The 22023-nt window shown below is 47.0% G+C and overlaps 1 protein-coding gene across 8 annotated transcripts in view; it reads left to right on the top strand.

Annotated features, from left to right (window-relative positions):
• The window catches only part of LOC137352122 (segment polarity protein dishevelled homolog DVL-1-like), a 165680-nt gene extending 144521 nt beyond the window's left edge, over nt 1-21159 (top strand). For 5 of the 8 annotated variants that reach the window (XM_068017238.1, XM_068017241.1, XM_068017243.1 and 2 more), the window contains 8 exons: nt 7301-7440; nt 10003-10079; nt 11225-11292; nt 12502-12651; nt 13456-13587; nt 15624-15791; nt 16827-17033; nt 18349-21159. In XM_068017238.1, coding sequence (XP_067873339.1) covers nt 7301-7440; nt 10003-10079; nt 11225-11292; nt 12502-12651; nt 13456-13587; nt 15624-15791; nt 16827-17033; nt 18349-18710 — 1304 coding nt within the window. In that variant the 3' untranslated portion in view covers nt 18711-21159. The remainder of the gene's footprint in view (nt 1-7300; nt 7441-10002; nt 10080-11224; nt 11293-12501; nt 12652-13455; nt 13588-15623; nt 15792-16826; nt 17034-18348) is intronic. The other 3 variants (XM_068017239.1, XM_068017240.1, XM_068017242.1) reach the window with 3 other exon arrangements.
• The last annotated feature ends 864 nt before the right edge of the window (nt 21160-22023 follow it).

Raw genomic sequence — 22023 nt, 5'->3', positions numbered from 1 at the left:
AGCATAACCTCTGTGTCTTTATACTCCAAACCTCTGGATATAAAGGCTAGCATTCCATTAGCCTTTTTGATTATTTTCTGCACTTGATCATGGCATTTTAAAGATCTATGCACCTGAACCTCCAAGTCTCTTTGGACATCCACTGTACTTAACCTCTTCCCATTTAGAAAGTACCCTGCTCTATCCTTTTTTGGTCTAAAATGGATAACCTCACACTTGCCCGCATTGAAATCCATCTGCCACAGTTTTGCCCACTCACCTAGTCTGTCAATATCTCTTTGCAATTTTATGCTATCATCTAAAAGAGGCCATATAGGTAGAACTTAAAAACAAAAAGGGGGGCAATCACTTGGCTGGGAGTGTACTACAGGCCTCCAAATAGTCAGAGAGAGATAGAGGGGCAAATATGTAGGCAAATCTCAGAGAGGTGTAAAAATAATGGGGTAATAATAGTAGGGGATTTCAACTTCCCCAATATTAACTGGGATAGTCTTAAAAGGCTTAAAGGGGGTGGAATTTTTAAAGTGCATACAGGAGGGCTTTTTGAGCCAGCACGTAGAAAGTCCTACAAGAGAAGGGGTGGTATTGGACCTAATCCTAGGGAATGAAGCCGGACAAGTGGTACAAGTGTCAGTGGGGAAGCATTTCGGGGAAAGTGATCGTAACTCTGTAAGAGTTAAGGTAGTTATGGAAAAGGACAACGATGGACTGGAAATAAAGATACTGAATTGGGGGAAGGCCGATTTCAATATGATAAAACAGGATCTGGCCAAAGTGGACTGGGAGCAGCTACTTGTAGGAAAGTCTACATCAGACCAGTGGGAGTCATTCAAAAAGGAAATGGTGAGAGTTCAGGGCCAACATGTTCCCGTAAAGGTGAAGGGTAGGACCAACAAGTCCAGGGAACCCTGGATGTCAAGGGATTGGATAAGGGGGAAAAAAGGAGGCTTATGGCAGATTCAGGGAGCTGAAAACAGCAGAGGCCTTAGAGGAGTATAGAAAGTGTAGAGGGTACTTAAAAAAAATAAGTAATTAGGAGAGCGAAGAGGGGGCATGACAAAACACTGGCAGGCAAGATAAAGGAAAATCCCATGGTGTTTTATAAGTATAATAAGGAAAAAAGGATAACCAGGGAAAGAGTAGATCCCATTAGGGACCATAGTGGCAATCTGTGTGTGGAGCTGGAGGACATAGGTGAGGTTTTAAATGATTACTTTTCATCTGTGTTCTCTATGTAGGATGATGTAGATGTAGAGATCAGGGAGGGGAATTGTGATATACTTGAACAAATTAGCATTGAAAGGGAGGAGGTTTTAGCGGGCTTAAGAGTGGACAAATCCCCCAGGCCCAGATGAGATGTTTCCCAGGCTGTTATGTGAGGCAAGGGAGGAGATAGTAGGGGCTCTGACACAAATTTTCAAATCCTCTCTGGCCACAGGAGAGGTGCCAGAGAACTGGAGGACAGCAAATTAGAATTAGAATATTACAGCGCAGTACAGGCCCTTCGGCCCTCGATGTTGCGCCGATCATCTGACCTACACTATTCCATTTACATCCATATGTCTATCCAATGACCACTTAAATGCCCTTAAAGTTGGCGAGTCTACTACTGTTGCAGGCAGGGCGTTCCACGCCCCTACTACTCTCTGCGTAAAGAAACTACCTCTGACATCTGTCCGATATCTTTCACCCCTCAACTTAAAGCTATGTCCCCTCGTGTTTGCCATCCTCATCCGAGGAAAAAGACTCTCACTATCCACCCTATCTAACCCTCTGATTATCTTGTATGTCTCTATTAAGTCACCTCTCCTCCTCCTTCTCTCTAACGAAAACAACCCCAAGTCCCTCAGCCTTTCCTCGTAAGACCTTCCTTCCATACCAGGCAACATCCTAGTAAATCTCCTCTGCACCCTTTCCAAAGCTTCCACATCCTTCCTATAATGCGGTGACCAGAACTGCACGCAATACTCAAGGTGCGGCCTCACCAGAGTTTTGTACAGCTGCATCATGACCTCGTGGCTCCGAAACTCGATCCCCCTACTAATAAAGGCTAACACACCATATGCCTTCTTAACAGCCCTATTAACCTGGGTAGCAACTTTCAGGGATTTATGTACCTGGATACCAAGATCTCGCTGCTCAACTACACTACCAAGAATCTTCCCATTAGCCCAGTACTCTGCATTGCTGTTACTCCTTCCAAAGTGAATCACCTCACACTTCTCCGCATTAAACTCCATTTGCCATCTCTCAGCCCAGCTCTGCATCCTATCTATGTCCCTCTGTACTCTACAACACCCTTCGACACTATCCACAACTCCACCGACCTTCGTGTCATCTGCAAATTTACTAACCCACCCTTCTACACCCTCATCCAGGTCGTTTATAAAAATGACAAACAGCAGTGGCCCCAAAACAGAACCTTGCGGTACACCACTAGTAACTAAACTCCAGGATGAACATTTGCCATCAACCACCACCCTCTGTCTTCTTTCAGCTAGCCAATTTCTGATCCAAAGCTCTAAATCACCTTCAACCCCATACTTCCGTATTTTCTGCAATAGCCTACCATGGGGAACCTTATCAAACGCCTTACTGAAATCCATATACACCACATCCACGGCTTTACCCTCATCCACCTGTTTGGTCACCTTCTCGAAAAACTCAATAAGGTTTGTGAGGCACGACCTACCTTTCACAAAACCGTGCTGACTATCGCAAATGAACTTATTCTTTTCAAGATGATTATAAATCCTGTCTCTTATAACCTTTTCCAACATTTTACCCACAACCGAAGTAAGGCTCACAGGTCTATAATTACCAGGGCTGTCTCTACTCCCCTTCTTGAACAAGGGGACAACATTTGCTATCCTCCAGTCCTCCGGCACTACTCCTGTCGACAATGACGACATAAAGATCAACAACAACGGCTCTGCAATCTCCTCCCTGGCTTCCCAGAGAATCCTAGGATAAATCCCATCTGGCCCAGGGGACTTATCTATTTTCACTCTTTCCAAAATTGCTAACACCTCCTCCTTGTGAATCTCAATCCCATCTAGCCTAGTAGGCTGTATCTCAGTAATCCCCTCGGCAACATTTTCTTTTTCTACTGTAAATACTGACGAAAAATATTCATTTAACGCTTCCCCTATCTCCTCTGATTCCGCACACAACTTCCCACATGTGGTACCATTATTCCAGAAGGGTAGCAGGGATAAACCAGGTAATTACAGGCCGGTGAGTCTAACATCAGTGGTTGGAAAACTATTGGAAAAATTACTGAGGGACAGGATTAATCTCCACTTGGAGAGGCAGGGATTAATCAGGGATAGTCAGCATGGCTTTGTCAGAGGGAGATCATGTCTTACAAACTTGATTGAATTTTTCAAGGAGGTGACTCGATGTGTAGATGAGGGTAAAATAGTTGATGTGGTCTACATGGGCTTCAGTAAGGCTTTTTAGATTAGATTTAGATTAGAGATACAGCACTGAAACAGGCCCTTCGGCCCACCGAGTCTGTGCCGAACATCAACCACCCATTTATACTAATCCTACGCTAATCCCATATTCCTACCAAACATCCCCACCTGTCCCTATATTTCCCTACCACCTACCTACACGAGTGACAATTTATAATGGCCAATTTACCTATCAACCTGCAAGTCTTTTGGCTTGTGGGAGGAAACCGGAGCACCCGGAGAAAACCCACGCAGACACAGGGAGAACTTGCAAACTCCACACAGGCAGTACCTGGAATCGAACCCGGGTCCCTGGAGCTGTGAGGCTGCGGTGCTAACCACTGCGCCACTGTGCCGCATGGGAGATTGGTTAAGAAGGTAAGAGCCCATGGGATCCAGGGCAATTTGGCAAATTGGATTCAAAATTGGCTTAGTGGCAGGAGGCAGAGGGTGATGGTCGAGGGTTGTTTTTGCGATTGGAAGCCTGTGGCCAGTGGTGTACTGCAGGGATTGGTGCTGGGACCCTTGCTGTTTGTAGTGTACATTAATGATTTAGACGTGAATATAGGAGGTATGGTCAGTAAGTTCACAGATGACACGAAAATTGGTCGTAAATAGTGAGGAGGAAAGCCTTAGATTACAGGACAATATAGATAGGCAGAGCAGTGGCAAATGGAATTTAATCCTGAGAAGTGTGAGGTGATGCATTTTGGGAGGACTAACAAGGCAAGGGGATATACAATGGATGATAGGACCCTCGGAAGTACAGAGGGTCAGAGGGACCTTGGTCTACTTGTCCATAGATCACTGAAGGCAGCAGCACAAGTAGATAAGGTGGTTAGGAAGGCATATGGGATACTTGCCTTTATTGGCTGAGGCATAGAATATAAGAACAGGGAGGTTATGATGGAGCTGTATAAAGCTCTAGTTAGGCCACAGCTGGAGTACTATGTACAGTTCTGGTCGCCACACTATAGGAAGGATGTGATTGCACTGGAGAGGGTGCAGAGGAGATTCACCAGGATGTTGCCTGGGCTGGAGCATGTCAGCTATGAAGAGAGACTGGATAGGCTAGGGTTGTTTTCCTTAGAGCAGAGAAGGCTGAGGGGGGATCTGATTGAGGTATACAAAATTATGAGGGGCATAGATAGGGTAGATAGGAAGAAACTTTTTCACTTAGCAGAGGTGTCAATAACCAGAGGGCATAGATAAAGGTAAGGGGCAGGAGGTTTAGAGAGGATTTGAGGAAAGAAATTCTTCACCCAGAGGGTGGTTAGAATCTGGAACACACTGCCTGAAAGGGTGGTAGCAGCAGCAACCCTCACAACATTTAAGTAGTATCTAGATGAGCACTTGAAGCACCGTAACATACAAGGCTACGGGCCAAGTGCTGGAAAATGGGATTTGAATAGATAGGTGCTTGATGGCCGGCACAGACACGATGGGCCAAAGGGCATGTTTCTGTGCTGTATAACTCTGAATCTATGATCCCACACTGGGCGCTTTTATCACCCTCGGCCTCCTTGGCTCCTCTGACAGTGGAGCATCTGTGCAGCAGGGCTTAGTGACGGAGGCTGTCCCTACAATCATGCAGGTGCAGCAGCCTCTAGCAATACCCCTCAAGGACACCTCCACAACGAGTTCCACCACCATATGCATCTCAGCTGCAAGCTGAGACAAGTGAGCAGGCTGCCTCCTCGAAGGCCACAAGGGGAATACCGCATAGAAGTGGCTGAGCAAGGAGGCCACCCAATCACATGGAGCACTAAGTGAGTCACTGGGGTGTCTTGCTGTAACTGCGCATTCTTTTCCTTTCTGAGCACTATGTAAATAATGAGATGGTGAAGGAGATCAAGGGTTCCTTAACATTGAAGGCAAAATCTCCAGGCAGATGTGCATCCTTCATTGCAAGTTCCATATTCCAGACTGATTCTTTAATGGAAGTATTAGCGTAGGCAACTCAGAGTGAGAGTTCCGTACCATACCGTTCATCCCGGTTTAGAGGGGCTCACTTGAAATGTTGCTGAATACGATGATCCCTGTCATTCATGGCATCCTGACAAGAGCTTTGAGCTCCATGCCGTGCAAGGCCACCTCCCTGTTCAGCCAGAGCACCTCAGTGTTCTGCATCCTCCACCTCCTCCTCTTTGACATTCTGCTCCTTCTCTTCCTCTGATGAGCTGTCTCCTTCCATGGCTTCGCTGTCCTGAAGGTCCATACCTCTTTGCAGAGCCATGTTATGGAGAGCGCAGCAGACCACCACAATGAGTGAGACCCTTGCAGGAGTGTATTGCAGAGCACCACCTGACCAGTCCAGGTACTGGAAATACATCCTGAGAATCCCTGTAACCTGCTCAAAGGTGGGCTCCTGGTGGATAGATGGCTTTAGTTGTATTGCCTCTGTGCCTCTGTCTGGGACTCTCATCTAGGAGTGAGTAGCCATGTCTTCAAGGGATATCCCTTGTCCCCTAGGATCCATCCACTTACTTTGGGGGTTGGCGTTAAGAGCTGCAGCAGCCTGGATTAGTGGAGGATGAAGGAATCATGGCAGCTGTTGGGAAAGCAAGCATGCACATGGGGGAACGTTGAGGGAGTGGATGCTCTTACTGTTGATTAATCTGAGTGAACAGCCACTGGGTGCTTTGATAGCCACATGAGTGCAATCGATGATGCTCTGCACCTGGGAGAATACAGTGAAACCCACAGCCCCCTGTGCCTGCGTGGCCGCGTCAGTCATGCACTGAATGCACTGTCCAGCTTTGGCAAATAGGGCATCATAACCTGTGAGATGGAGTGATGTGCTGCCGTTTTTGAGATACGAGGTCTGTAGCTGATCCTTGGAAGGAACCAGAAGTGAAGAAGTCCAAGGCCACAGTAACTTTGACGGCTACTGGCAGGGCATGGTGACCAATGCTGCGAGGTGTGAGGTCTTCGGCATCAAGGGCACAGATGTCTCTGACCATCTGCCTGGAGGCTCTTGGTCTCCTGTGGCACTGGTTCTCTGTGATCTCTCAGTAACTCCGGGTGATCCTCTGCCGAGGGTACAGCCTCCGTTTCCTTGTTGTCCCTTGTCCCTCCCGTGCCTTCCTGATGCCTGGGGCTGCACCCTTCCTGTGGAGGGTATTGCTTCTCGTTGCCACTGGGCCCAAAATCTGAGAGTCATGCACTCATTGTCAGCTGCTACCTTCCTTGTGGTCAGGTAGCCGCCCAATTGACTTGGCGGCCTTGCTCCCGCTATGCTGGGGGAAAGGGGGTGATGACCCCCTGCACTGTTCGAGCGCTTACTGACAACTCTTCCCCGCTGCCTGTGCTGCATTAAGCTTGCCTGTTTATCAATGGCCGAATCCCTCTCTCCGTCAGTCACCCTTTTTATGGGGCCCCAGGTAATTCCCTGGGGCGGCCATGACTGGTTCCCTACTGTGTACCTGTGTCTTTTCATCTGCTGTGCCCCAGACAGCACGTGCAGCTCGTGCACCCCTGCGACTATCTCAACATATTCTCTATTAATGAGCTCCTTAACCAGCTTAATTGGCCTTAATCAGGGGTCAGGCAGGATCACTCCTCCCGCCTTGGTAAACACGGCCGCCACCAGGAATGGCATCGGGAAACCAGCATGCCAGCAGACGCCGGTATTTTTGAACCCCAGCTGCCTCTGTTTCCGCCCCAGCGGAACCTGAAAATCAAGCCCCTGGTGACTACTCGCCTCATTGTCCAGGTGCCCAGTTTTATCCACTGTTACCTCACCGTGCAGTTGAGGACTATTACCTCCTTCATCAAGTCAGTGTCTTTATCACTGACACACACGTAAGCCAATTCTAATTTCTTTTCCTTCTTCTTTTCAGAAAAATACAATTTCCTGGGGATCAGTATCGTGGGTCAGAGTAATGACCGGGGAGATGGCGGGATATACATTGGGTCAATAATGAAGGGGGGAGCAGTGGCGGCTGATGGTAGAATCGAGCCCGGTGACATGCTTCTGCAGGTCAGTGCCCACACGTCTGCATCGTTCCAAGTAAAACATTTAACCAGGAGTGAGTCATCTGAAGCTGAAGTATACAGGCTGCAACCATGGAACCATGTTAATTACCACTGTGGTCATGGTAACCAGCAGAATTGATATGTAGGAGAGGCTTGGTTAGAGACCATATGCCAATTTATACTGTCACTGCTCTGTGGAATTTTCCTGAGAGCGATCCCTTTGTATAATGATAGAATGCTATGTGTCACTGAGTGCGTGGACCAGTCAGGTCCTGACAGAGGTCGCAGTGGTTATGGTGAGGACTCTCAGAGCAACCTACCGCAGAGAGACATTATTAAACAATACTTTTAGGTTGATAAAAAAAAAATGTAAATTTACCTGCTCAATATCAAGTTCCTTTCCCTCCTGCACTGTGGGCCTCGACCCTCCCCGGTGTTGTCCTGCACTGTGGGCCTCGACCCTCCCCGATGTTGTCCTGCACTGTGGGCCTCGACCCTCCCCGGTGTTGTCCTGCACTGTGGGCCTCGACCCTCCCCGGTGTTGTCCTGCACTGTGGGCCTCGACCCTCCCCGGTGTTGTCCTGCACTGTGGGCCTCGACCCTCCCCGGTGTTGTCCTGCACTGTGGGCCTCGACCCTCCCCGGTGTTGTCCTGCACTGTGGGCCTCGACCCTCCCCGGTCTTGTCCTGCACTGTGAGTCTCGACACTCTTTTTGGCCCACAGAGGCAATGGCAGCCCCCGCAGCAACGGTGCTGCCTACCCTCACCAACTCACACCGTCGCCGGGGCCTGAGGGCGCCATCCATCGCTGCACCCTCCTCCAGGTGCAGCCCTACCAGTGGCCAATACTCCCGGTCACTGCTGAGCTACCGGCCCTTTGATTGGCTGGCAGCTCTTGGGGGTGGTCGGCCATCCTCATTGGGCATGACTGCTGATCGCATGCAGGCTTGGGTCCCGCTGACCTCTATAGCAGGGCCGCACCATCCCCACCCCCACCCTGCTTTTGGGTTCTTCGATGGGGCCCCGCCATCAGGACTAAATTTAGCCCAGTAAAACAGATACAAGAGCTTTTTTGGTGAAATTTCTAAAGTATGTGTACTTACGCTTTATTTTTTGGAGGTTTTTTTGTGATTTTTTTTTTTGCTTCAGTGTTTCAGACCATTCCAGTAGCCAAGCCCTTGCTTCCTTTGACCCAGACTATGCCTTTGCCTGCTCAATATCTAGGAAAATTGGAACGAGTCCAGTCATTGAACTGGAAACCCTCATCACCATATTTCATTTGTCAGATACAGCACATGGCCTTCCTAGCTGTTAGAATAAGCACTTCAGCAGACCGTGGTGTAGGTTCTTGACTGGCAAACAGTTTTAATAACCAGTATAAGGATAGTGAACAGAAGTAATGACACAGTGAATTACAGTAGTCACAGGCTTAACTATCCCTTCTCAGATTGAGAGAAAATAACAGTCTCATCTGCTGTGCTAAACTTTAGTGTAACCTGATTTTGACCATGCACGGCATTCACTGTTTACCTGAGTGTCTCAGGTTTATCTGTTTCTTCCTGCTGGCGTCAGCTGGTCTAATCAATTGAAACAAGGCAAGCTGAAATGTGTATTTAAAATTTGAATGGGACAAAGCAAACTTTAAATTTGTGTCTCAAACTTAACCTGGTGATTGTCATGCGACAGAAATATCAGTGATCCATTAACTGTTTTGTTGCAGGAATAAGCCAGCCTCTGTGTATTGGTGTCTGCAGTGAGGTGTCATTCATGCCATATTATATACACAAGTACAAAGATTAGATTAGATTAGATTAGAGATACAGCACTGAAACAGGCCCTTCGGCCCACCGAGTCTGTGCCGACCATCAACCACCCATTTATACTAATCCTACACTAATCCCATATTCCTACCAAACATCCCCACCTGTCCCTATATTTCCCTACCACCTACCTATACTAGTGACAATTTATAATGGCCAATTTACCTACCAACCTGCAAGTCTTTTGGCTTGTGGGAGGAAACCGGAGCACCCGGAGAAAACCCACGCAGACACAGGGAGAACTTGCAAACTCCACACAGGCAGTACCCAGAATTGAACCCGGGTCCCTGCAGCTGTGAGGCTGCAGTGCTAACCACTGCGCCACTGTGCCGCCCTTACCAAAGTTGCGTTAAAATGTTCCAGAATGTAGCGATTAAACTGCTTTCTGTGGATTCTTTCATCCAGTAACGTTTTAGTGACGATGCCACAGTCACTGATCCTTCAGTGTAGCTGTGATGAGTCAGTGACATGGAATGTGCCCTCTGCCATTGGTTGCCTTGCTGCCAATCACTACCCATAAAAATCACAGGTGTTGAGGTGTGGTGGGGTGGTGACTTCAAGGCACTGGTCGTATCTCAGGATGCGGCTGGTTGATTTTAAGCCCCTTTGTGATGTTATCTGAAAGCTGCCTGCCTTACAATGGCACCACTGTCTCCCAGTCCCTTGCAACAGTTCCTGTTCCCTTTTCTGGGTCATAGACCTTCGCCTGTCCCATGATCTGAGCCTCCATTCTGCTCTATACTCTAGGTCAATGATGTCAATTTTGAAAACATGAGCAATGATGATGCTGTGAGGATCCTCCGGGAAGTTGTCTCAAAACCAGGGTAAGTGACACATTTCACCAACTCATATCACGTGGGATTAAGATATGTTATATAAAGAACTTGCATTGATGTAGCGCCTTTCCTGACCTTAGAATGCCCAAAAGCATTTTACAGACAATGAAATACTATTGAAGTGTAGTTATTTTTGTAATATAGGAGCCACAACACCCAATTTGCACACGGCAAGATCCCACAAACCGCAAATGACTGGATCATCTGTTTGTGACTTCGGTTGAGAGATAAATATTGGCCAGGACACTGGGCAGGACTCTACTCCTCTTTGAATAATATCACAGGATGTTTAATGACCAAGTGAAAGAGCAGCTAGGACTTCAGTTTAATGTCTCACTTGAAGGGTTCGCCTCTGAGAGTACATCGCTCCCTCGGTGCTGGCCCTCTGAGAGTGCAGTGCTCCCTCGGTGCTGGCCCTCTGAGAGTGCAGTGCTCCCTCGGTGCTGGCCCTCTGAGAGTGCAGTGCTCCCTCGGTGCTGGCCCTCTGAGAGTGCAGTGCTCCCTCGGTGCTGGCCCTCTGAGAGTGCAGTGCTCCCTCGGTGCTGGCCCTCTGAGAGTGCAGTGCTCCCTCGGTGCTGGCCCTCAGAGTACATCGCTTCCTCGGTGCTGCACTTCAGCGTCAGTCCAGACCGCAAGCTCCTGCAGTGACTTGAACCCAAAATCTTGTGACACAGGTGCACCAACTAGCCAAGCTGATGTGTTAACTCCATAATAAAAACAAGAAATGCTGGAAATACTCAGGTCTATCAGCATCTGTGGAGAGAGAAGCAGAGTTAACATTTTAGGTCAGTGACCCTTCATCAGAACTGGCAAATATTAGAAATATAACAGGTTTTAAGCAAATAAAACGGGGGTGGGGCAAGAGATAACCAAAGAGAAGGTGTTGATAGGACAAGGTCACAGAGAATAACCAACCAGAAGGTCATGGAGCCAAAGGCAAACGGTATGTTAATGGTGTGAAAGGCAAAGCCTTAGTGCAGAGAAGGTGTTAATAAACAGCCTGGCCCCAAGCACAAACATTTTTCTGTCAATTAACACCCTCTCTGCACTAATGCTTTGTCCTAATTTTGCTTATCCCGTTTATCTAATCTTGGCAGCGACTGGTAATTGTTCCACTGTGTTTACTTCTCCAGAGCCATCAGTTTAACAGTAGCCAAGTGCTGGGACCCCACCCCCAGGAGCTATTTCACCATTCCCAGGAGTAAGTACCACTTTCATTATTTTAAATGCAGTAGTTTATAGGAATGCTTGTTGACTTGGGTTGTGTTGTTCGTAACGCACTGTTCTTCTATCTTTGAGAATTGGATTTGAATCCAGCTCCTCTGGGCTGTGACAGTCCTACTCCAGTATGCGTTTAGCTTCTGGTTTCTATTTTTATTAATACTAACTTCAAATTTTAGTGTTTCTTTTAATTTTATAGAAGATCCAGTTTTTATTAAAATTCCTATTAATAACATTTCGTTTAGTTTCTTTCCTCTGTGACTCTCCTTTTCTCTATGTCTCATCAGGCTGTGTATCTCTTACTGTCTATCTTTGTGCGTGTGTGTGTGTGTGTCTCTCACTCTCTCTCTCTCTCTCTCTCTTTCCCCCCCACCCCCATCCCCTGCCTCCCTCCCCTAATTATGCCTTTCCATCTACCTTTCCTTCCATAGCTCCCTCTCGGTCTCTATCTTTGTGCCTATGCTGTGTGGCAAAAGCTAAATGAAGAAAAATGATGGATTGCCTACAACAATAGCAACAACTTCCCTTTATATACACCTTTAATGTCGTAAAACATTCCAAGACATTTCACAGGAGCAAAATTTGACACTAGTTTACCCAGAGCCCATTAATCTGGACTCTGCCATTACAGCATGTGGCAGATTTACACTATTCAAAAAATGAAGGAGGCCCTATTAGATAAATCATCCACCGCTAATGAACTGCCCTCTGGAACTGAAACCATGCAGTTCTAGTTGTACCTGCAGCATAACGGGGTGTGATTTGAACCCCAGATTGTGGACAGCTGGGAAGTATCATTAGAAGCGGGTATTTCAAGCTCTGTCGAGTTTCCCTGCACCCTCTTATGTTCTGGAAGACTCTACTAAACACAGTATTTTGACTAATCGTAATCACCTGCTAACCTGTACTTCCCTGCAATTTCTCTATAAATTTCTATAGATTGCTGCAGATTATGGGAAATGCCTTGCCACTATCAGGTCTTTCATTAACTAAAGACAGAGATTGCTGGAAACATGCCACAGTTCAGTCAGCACCTAAAAGAGGGCCCAGGGTTAACCTGCTAACCTCTCCCTCAGCTGCTGATGGATTTGCACATCTACAGCTCTCGAAGTGTATATTTTGGTTGCTCTTCACTTTCCTATTTGAACTGAGTTCAGCTCTTTGTCTAATCTGTCTGTCTGTGTTGTAGCAGAACCAGTGAGACCCATTGACCCAGTGGCCTGGATCTCGCATACCACCGCTATGACAGGAACATTCCCCCACTACAGTATGAGCCCGACCACCAGCGCCATCACTTCCACCAGCTCCTCACTAACCAGCTCCATCCCAGATTCAGAAAGTAAGTCACACTTGACCAGCTTCAGGATCCCTCACGTTTAAACCGACGGTGTATGTTGGGGGCGGGTGGGTACGAGACCACTGGGAGGGTTCAAGGCTGCATTGGTGTGAGGCTATCAGGCCCTCTAGTCCTGTCTGTCTGTAATATTTAAGCCTTGATTTTAATTTGAGGGGGCGAGCTCAGGGCTTGAGATGACCCCCCTCAGGCTCCTCGACCTGAGCCTCAGGCTAGTTTACTGGGGACCCAAGGAAACAGTCCCCAGCCTATGGTTTTGCGGGGAGGGGGAGGGTCTGTGAGAGAAACTCAGGGCTGTGGAGGCCCAAAGACTTCTGGTGGGGTCCAGAGGAGCTTCTGGCCCAGAAGAAATCCTCACAAAAATTTAAAAGCTAAATTTTACCCCCGGCCTCTGGTCACTCTGTCTCCTGCTGGTTTGGCTCTCTGCAGCCCACTTCAGAACTCATGCTAAAGTGGGGTCATAGCATCAATGATGTCATCAGGCCATGACCTTTCCATGTACAATAGCCCTCTTGAGGCCAGTTAAGAACAAAGGTGGGTAGATGGAGTTAGTGTACAGATCAGCTGTGATCTAAAGGTGAAACAAGCTCAAGGGGCTGGATGGTCTTGTCCTGTTCCTAAGGTGATGGGTACAGAAACATGTCTTGACTCCCCATCATCTTAATCCACTGACTCACTTGCCTGTCTTACTTTTCCCACCAGACAGGCAGGGTTAGAATAAACCCTTTTACATTTTTGATAATTCTCTGTAAAGATCAGATCCTTTGCTTTTCCTGTTTATTTGTTCAGAGTATGAAGATTGTCCACTAACGGTTAAGAGTGACATGCCCATTATCGTCAAGGCCATGCAGTTGTCTGACTCGGGGCTGGAGATCCGTAACAGACTGTGGCTGAAGATCACCATTTCAAACGCTGTTATTGGTGAGTATGTCTGTCTCTGGGGCTGTTCTCACTTCAGACTGTCTGCTTGTTGGTCAGTGACACTCACTTCACCCTAGAAACTGAGAAACATTGATATTCCAAAGCTGGTGCTCAGCCCCTGCTACTTCTCCTGGGATCAGGTCCCACAAGGTTTCCTCCCATCAAAGCTCCAGAGTCTCTATGTAACCTCGCATCCTGTAATACACACATACGGCTGGCCCTGGGCAAATTGCTAGCAAGTGTTTGCTGTTCTGTACATGATTTCCATGCCTGGTAGCCACAGAGTTAATTGCACCTGATTTCACCAATGTGATTTAAGTTCTGGTTCATGTTTGCTGCCACCTATTAAACATCTTAATTTCACCAGTTATCCCTTGTGCGGGGGGGTGCTGTGCTTGGGCGGGGAGGGCGCGAGGTGCTGGGCACAGGGACTTTTCTTGGCCTTCCTGTTCGGACTAGGCTTTGCACAGTCCCAAGTATCTGTCCATCTGATCAGAATGGTACAAGCTCTATCACTGCTGCAGAATTGGGTTCCTTCCACACCCTGACATACAGGGAACCGCCCTGTCCAGAAAACATTTCATCCTCTCTAGTCCTCACTCATTCCAGCCCAGTGCTTACAGGGGTACGATGGTGTAGGGGTTATGTTACTAGAATAATCCAGGGATCTGGACTAATAATTCAGTGAGTTCAAATTTCAAAGGACCGTTTGAGAATCTGAATTTAATAAAAGTGAAGCTGTTGGGTTACCATAATCTTAAAAATTAATCACTTTACAACTATTTGCCTTTTGCATGCTCAGGACGTTCCAAAATGGTTCACAATCAATGAAGTATTTTTGAGGTACAGTCGCTGTTGCTTTCGCTGTTTGTAATGCTGGGATGGCTTTGGTTGCGCTGTGCTGTTCTAGGCTCCAAGCCTCAATCTCCTAACTTTCCCCTTTCACCTGGCCACAGGTGAACCTGGCCAATCCAGCACCCGCCACTGCGGGAGAAGCTGGGTCACACATACTAAAAAACCACTGCCAACGGCAGGAGGGCAGTGCATGTGTAGTCTACCTGCAGTCTTAGAGCTTTTAGAGACAAAATGGAATGGATAAAGTTCACAATCAAAAGGATTGTATATGGATGGAGGGATTGCTCATGGTTTAAGAGGAATGTACATGGCCCAAGGGGATGGTACTCAGTCTGGTGTCACGGAACTTTACATGGTCTGAAGCGCTGAATGGATATCACATGGTCTGAGGCAACTGTATGCGGTCCGAGGCAACGGTACACGGTCTGTGGAAGAGTTGGGTTTAATGGCGGATACCATTTTGCAATTCTAATCTTTGTTTCTGGTAAACAGGAATGCCTGCTGCTCGATGATTTGATATTCTGGTTGATTTTAAGAGTTGTGTATTTGATGGCAGCTACCTTATAAATAACTGCCAATAAAGTGCCATACGAGGACGGGTGAACTTCGTGAGCAGAACCCCAAGCTGAAGGTCATGGCCGGGTTTATGCAGACATCAGGAGCAGCTCGTCCTGAGAGGCCCTGGCCCAGGTGGAGGAGGGGATCTTGAGAGGCCCTGACCAAAGTGGATGCTGTAGCCACAGTACCAAAGGACAATAGGCATCTCTCCCCATTAGAGAGAGACAGTTGGTGATGTATAGCTTGAGAGTCACCACTCTTCAACCATGGGGCAAGGCGATGAGGCAGGCCTCCATGAACTACCACAGCCGGTACGGGGATTAAACCCATGCTGTTGGCATCTATTCTGCATCGCACTCTGTGCTTAGCCAACTGAGCTAACCGTCCCCCCCACCGCCCCCAAAGTGGATGAGAAGGTTCTGAAAGGCCCTGACCAAGCTGGGGGAAGAGGTTTCTTGAGAGGCCCTGACCGAGGTGTAGGGGTGAGGGGGTGGGGGGAGAGCTCCTGTAAGGCTCTGACCGAAATGGGGGTGGAGGGGGCCCTGTGAGGCCTTTACTGATGTGGGGGACAGATGCTCCAGTCGGTTGTGCGTCTTCATGCAGTCAGCCCTTTTTTTCTGCAGGAGCAGATGTGGTCGACTGGCTTTTCTCACATGTACAGGGTTTTAAAGACCGTCGTGAAGCAAGGAAGTACGCCAGCAGTATGCTGAAGCATGGCTACCTCAGGCACACAGTCAACAAGATCACCTTCTCTGAGCAGTGTTACTACATCTTTGGCGACCTTTCTACCAGTAAGTTCATTCTGTCTCCTTAAGGTTTGGCAAACTGGTGCTTACGAACCTGTGGGATTTTACTACTGGGGACAGGAGCACTGATCCATCAAACATTCCCAGGGCAGGCACAGCACAGGTTAGATACAGAGTAAAGCTCTCTCTATACTGTTCCATCAAACACTCCCAGCATAGGTACAGCATGGATTCGATACAAAGTAAAGCTCCCTCTACACTGCCCCATTAATGAACCTTAATCGTGGCCTCAGAACAACATCTTCTGCAACATTAGTCTGGGGAAGGGAGGAGATCACTGTGTATTGCTGTTTATTGTGAATCATGTCTTCTTTGCACAGGCATTTAGTTGGGTTGTCTAAACTCAACAGAGATGGCACTAGGGGCTACAAATAGCCCTGACACAACATGGAATAGGGAGAGGGAAAAAAAATCAGCCAACTATCTACTCCTGGCCACATGTTAGGAGAGCAGCTGTGATAGTAGTCCCTTGTGACTGAACGCTTGATGTCCTCTGACCTGGAGCCCAGCAGGTACTGAGCACCTTGACTGGAAGAGGGGAGAACTTGCCGATCAGGTTGATATGAAATCACAAGATAAAAAGATTAATTGCTGGAAACACTCAGTAGGTCTGGCAGTATCTGTGGAGAGAGAAACAGGGTTAATATTTCAGGTCAGTGACCTTTCATCAGAACTGGGAAAAGTTAGCGATACGTACAGAGGCAGCGAAAGAGGGGCAAGAGAGTAAAGTAAACGGAAGATCTGTGATGGGGTGGAAGGCAGGAGTAATTAAATGACAAATGGGATGATGGTACAAGGCAAAATAGGGAAGTAATGGGACAAGTAAAGAAACAAAAGGTGAGTCTAGAGGAGCTGTAAATTGAAACAGCAGAACAATTACTGATGTCTGCTATCCAAGAAAATGGGAGCAATGGTTATGAAATGAAATTGTTGAACTCGATCTTGAGGCCAGAATGATGTAAAGTGCCTGATAGAAGGGATCGCGTTTAATTTCTGTGTAATTCTTTCCTTTGCTGGCAGACTTGGCTGGCCTGAGCTTAAATGAAGGTTCCAGTGGGACATCAGAGCACGACAACCTTGCACCTCTCCCACATCCAGCCTGCCCCTGGCCGCTGGCTCAGGGCTTCCCTTATCAGTATCCACTGCCTCATCCGTATTATCCGCCCGCTTGCCAGGATCCCACTTTGAACTATGGAAATGGCAGCGCTGGGAGCCAGCAGAGTGAAGGTACAATTCATGAGGGAATATTAGACAAAGGAATGACTACAAACTGGGCTATACTATCTGTGGGGGCTGTGCTGAGCATCACTGCTAGAAAGTTCCAGGACTGTTATTCTATGAATGTTTCCCCCTCTTTAGGGCTGCTGGTTTTGTGTCTCTGTGTTGCATCTCATACTCATAATTTGAATGGTTTCAGCTGATCATACACACTGATCAGCCTCCCAATCGGTTAACATTTTCAACTTGCAGCAAAATTAGCCTGAGGTGGGAGGAGTGAGCAATCCCGAGGGTCTCGCCATGTTTGTCAGAGCACCTGCACTTCTCCCTGTCCAAAACCACTGAGTTGGAGACAAGGGGGTGTTGCGAGGCGGGGGGGTGGGAGCAGGAGGGAGGGTAGTGAGAAGGAGGGTTGGCCGGTAGGGGTGCAGGAAGGATGATGGGGGTGAAGGGTGTGGGGAGGGGGACTCATGGGAGAGGGAGCAGAGAGGGGAGTGTAGGGAGGGAGGGGGAGTCGGGGGAAGAGGGTGCAGAGAGAGAAGTAGGGGTGGGGGCGTGCAGGGGATGGATGAGCTAGATGGAGGGGGGGAAGTGTGAGTTTACTGTCCAGACAGCAGTGAAATTGGTTCCTGGGGCCATTATGAGCTTTGTTTTTATAATTTACAAGAGATGATTTCACAGTCGTGAGATTGTATGAACAAAGTGGTTTGAGCAAGAGGTTTTAGTAAAATATTTAATACCTCAATAATGCAGAAAGGAAAACTAGTCATTAAGCAAGTTTCTGAGTTTTTGTTTCTGTCAAATTTGCAAATAGTTCATTACAAAATAAAGGTCCTGATCCCAGCACCAAAAATGTGTCTGAACTGGACATTCCCTCAACTCGATGCAGGGAGAGGAGCATCCTGCCTCCATTGAACATGCTCAGGAAGTAGCAGAGTGACCCAGCACCCTGACAGAGCCATCAGAAGAATTAGTTCATTTCAAAATAAACAACAGATTCACAGGTTAACTTTTATAAAATGTTACAGCCAGGTTCAGAAGCTCCTCAGAAACCCAATCATTACTGACCAGAATAAACAAGCTTTAATTGATGTCTGTATTGCTGCACGAGATGTTTATTGAACCTTTCTGTTTCTTCATTACTCTCAGCACAGCAGCGGGAGGGAAGTGACTATGATGGGGTTTAACCGCTTTATACCAGGGCCATTCAGCAGTCCAGGGACAGTAGCACCAGCCAGTCACCTGTTCACTTGTGGATGTTTCATTATGGTGAGGATAATAGAGTGAAATGACTGGTGTCTTGTGTTGCCTGCTGTGTGTACAGGGAGCAAGAGCAGTGGATCCAATCGGAGCATGGGTGAGAGGCGAGGCTCAGCAGGGAAGGAAAAGGAACAGAAAGCAGACTCCAAGTCCTTGGGAAACGGGAGTGAGTTGGACCGCACCACCGGGAACAGCGTGCAGTGCGAGCGACCAGCAAGCCAGCTCAGTCACCACAGCCACTGCTCTCATGGACCCCCAGGGGTCCCCCCTGACTACCAGCTGCCCATGGTTCTAGTAACGAGCGGGCCTCCTGGAGCTCCTCCTGTCCGGGATCTGGCAGCAGTTCCCCCCGAGCTGATGGGCAGCCGGCAATCCTTCCAAAAGGCCATGGGTAACCCCTGCGAGTTCTTCATCGACATTATGTGACAACACCTGCCTTCTTGCACTAAACAACATTGAAGTCTTTGCACACAACAATGTTTGTGTCTCACCCTAGTGTTGCAGGAACCTCAGGCTTTTAATTCTAACCATGGTTCTATTTATCATCTGTCTTCTGTTAATAACAACTTAGAATGTGTTGGTTTTGGTAAATATTGGTGCCAAGGACAGCTTTGTGTAAGTGTATTCCACGTTTCAGTGTAATCACCACCTTCTGTGTAGACCTTAAAGGGATGTTGAAGACCTTTTGATCTGGTTGGATGTTTATCCCTGATAAGATCATTTTGGCACCTCTCACATGGGTCCTCTCACCATTCACTCATCTGTTTTGACAGGTACTCCATGTTAAAGTGCACCCTGGTTTTTCAATGTGTATTGTCTTTTTGGGTCTGATTCTGTTTCCAGCTCAATGACACACAAGCAGATTCAGTTGCTCATCTTCACAAGTTAGTAGCCTTTCAAGAATTGTTTTCCCTTGAAGCATTGAGAACGTTTAAGCGAGATCTTCAATATTTAAACAGCTCTTGCACTCTGTGGCCTAATCCCCTACACAAGAGAGGAGGTTGGATGAAACACCTTGTGTACATGCCATATTTTGGACATGTCTAGCAGTATGGACACTTTTGTTCATGGTTGCAGCTGAGCTCTGAGATTGATGTGCGACTGAATGATTCAGTCATTTCTGAAAGGTTTGCAATCTGTCCAGAACAGCTGCTTATAAATTATACTTTTCCTTAGTTCTGTGCCACTCCCAGTAGTGAGACCTTCTGTATCTAGTCTGCAACTATAAGGATATGTATTGGATTGTGTGTACTTTTCTCCCCAATTTTCACTTCTCTCCTGAAGGTGCTGACACTCACTGGGGCTCAGTTTCCCTCCTTTCCTGAAGCTGCTCACTCTCGATGGGATATGGGTTTCATGAGCCCCATCTACCCTAAAGCCTTGTCCAAGTGCCGTCCTTCATGTGCAGTGAATGTCAGCAGACTGTTCAAATGACCGTGCCCTGCTCTGTGGGGCTCAGCCCCTCACTGATGGTGCAGTCTGGTTCACTCCTGTTACCCACCACCTTGGAGTCTGCTTTCTGCTCCTTTTCCTTCCCAGTGGACCCTCATTAATAAATGAAAATCAAGTTTCTATGGTGTTCGTGAGACCCCGATTGCAGTTAAACCCCCTCCAGCAAGGCTGGCGAGATAAGTTTCAAAACTTTTCTCAGTAGGGCCAGGAGAGGTGGGAGTATTTCATGCCCCACCTGAGCCTCTGCTGCCCCTGGCTCTCCCCCCCCCACCCTCATTAACCAGCTGCATTACCTTTGTAACACCATTCCCTCGCCCACCCCCAGACTTATACCAGAGAACTCAATGCCCTTAGCCCAGATATCTCAATGCCCTATGTTCCAGACAGGAGTGCAATGGAATACTCTCCACTGGGCTGGACATGTGCAACTTATCTCTGATGCTTGAAAAAACTCGAGAGCTGGAACTAAACAGTGAAAAGGAAACCAAGAAAGTAGACTGTCAGAGGCCCAGTGTGTTGAGTGGCGATTTCCTTTTACCCAGAGATTGAGGATGTGGTGCAGTGTAAATAATCCGATTTGACTCCACCTGGTCTAATTGCAGCCCTCAGAGCACAGGAGTGACTCTGGACTAAGCTAAGCTCTGTGCTTGTCTCTATTCTTTGACACACATCTGTACACAGGTCTGTACACAGGTCTGTTCCTCAGGACAGTGAGTGTGGATACTGTTATATTTGCACAAGTACCAAAATTCCAGGGCTCTGCAAAATTCTTTGAAGAAAAGAAACACTTCAAAGCTCATTTAGTAAGGACTTTCAATTTTAGCCTTAACCAAACAAAGCGTTGTCTCATCTGGGGCCATCTCAGTGGACACCTAGAGGAATAACAGATGCTGCGCAATGTTGACAGTGCACAAAGCTCACTCTTTGAATAAAAGCAAAATATTGTGGCTGCTGGAAATCTGAAACAAAAACAGAAAATGCTGGAAACACTCAGGAGGTCAGGCAGCGTCTATGGAGAGAGAAACAGAGTTAACGTTTCAGGTCTGTGACCTTTCATCAGAACACTCTTCATATGTTGGCACAAGTAGGTCCAGCACTTGGACTGCACTCAGCTGGATTGTAATGATAAAATTGATGGAGATTTATCGGAAAGTTCAAGAATGGTAATCAGAATTACGAGAAAATGTAAAAAAAAATGTACAGTAGATTAAATTTTATTAAATTAATTATTATAACTATTCTATAGATCAAACTCACTGAAAGAAATTCAGTCCAGACTGCAGATCAGTTGGCAGCTGGGAGCTGTCATTGTGTGTACCAGTGTTGTAGATATTGCATTGAGATTCTGTGTCTCTATAGTTAATATATCGCTGCCTCAGTGTAAAAGCTATTTTAAAAACTAAAAAAATACTTTTTTCCCTGCCTTATTTTGTTTAGATTTTCCTTTTTCCACTTGTATCTTTGTCCGTTTAATTTTGTTTACACAGATCTTATGGAAAGAACGTTTGATAAAAACCGTTGGGGTCCAGCGTGGTGAGATTGAGACCAACCTTATCAACTCAGTGGGTAGGGCCCATGCCAACAGTCATCCGTCTCGCTCACACAGCCAAGGTGCCACGGAATGTAAAAACATTTTGTAAGAGCTTTTACAAGTATATAAACAAAAGAGTAGCTAAAGTAAAGTTGGTCCCTTAGAGGCAGAGACAGGAGAAATTATCATGAGGAATGAGGAAATGGCAGAGACATTGAACAAATATTTTGTGTCTGTCTTCACAGTGGATGACATAAATTACATACCAGAAATAGAGTGTATCCAAGGGGCTAATAGGAGTGAGGAATTTAAGGTAACTAATATCAGCAGAGAAAAAGTACTGGAGAAACGTAAGGGACTAAAAGCTGACATCCCTGGGACCTGATGGCCTACATCCTAGGATTCTAAAAGAGGTAACTGCAGAGACAGTGGATGCACTGGTGATGATTTTCCAAAATTCCCTAGATTCTAGAATGATCCTAGTGGATTGGAAGTTAGCAAATGTAACACCTCTATTCAAGAAAAGAAGGAGAGAGAAAACAGGAAACTGTTTAGCCTGACATCAGTCATTGGGAAAATGCTAGAATCTATTATTAACAATGCATTAGAAAATCATAGTATGATCAGAGTCAACATGGTTTTACGAAAGGGAAATCAGGTTTGACAGATTTATTGGAGTTTTTTTGAGGATGTAATTAGTAGGGTCAATAAAGAGGAGCCAGTAGATGTAGTATACTTGGATTTCCAAAAGGCATC

Source organism: Heterodontus francisci, chromosome 37, assembly GCF_036365525.1.
Source record: "Heterodontus francisci isolate sHetFra1 chromosome 37, sHetFra1.hap1, whole genome shotgun sequence".
NCBI classification, from domain to species: Eukaryota; Metazoa; Chordata; class Chondrichthyes; order Heterodontiformes; family Heterodontidae; genus Heterodontus; species Heterodontus francisci.
Note: the sequence above shows the minus strand (reverse complement) of the source record. Positions and strands in the feature narration are given on the sequence as shown.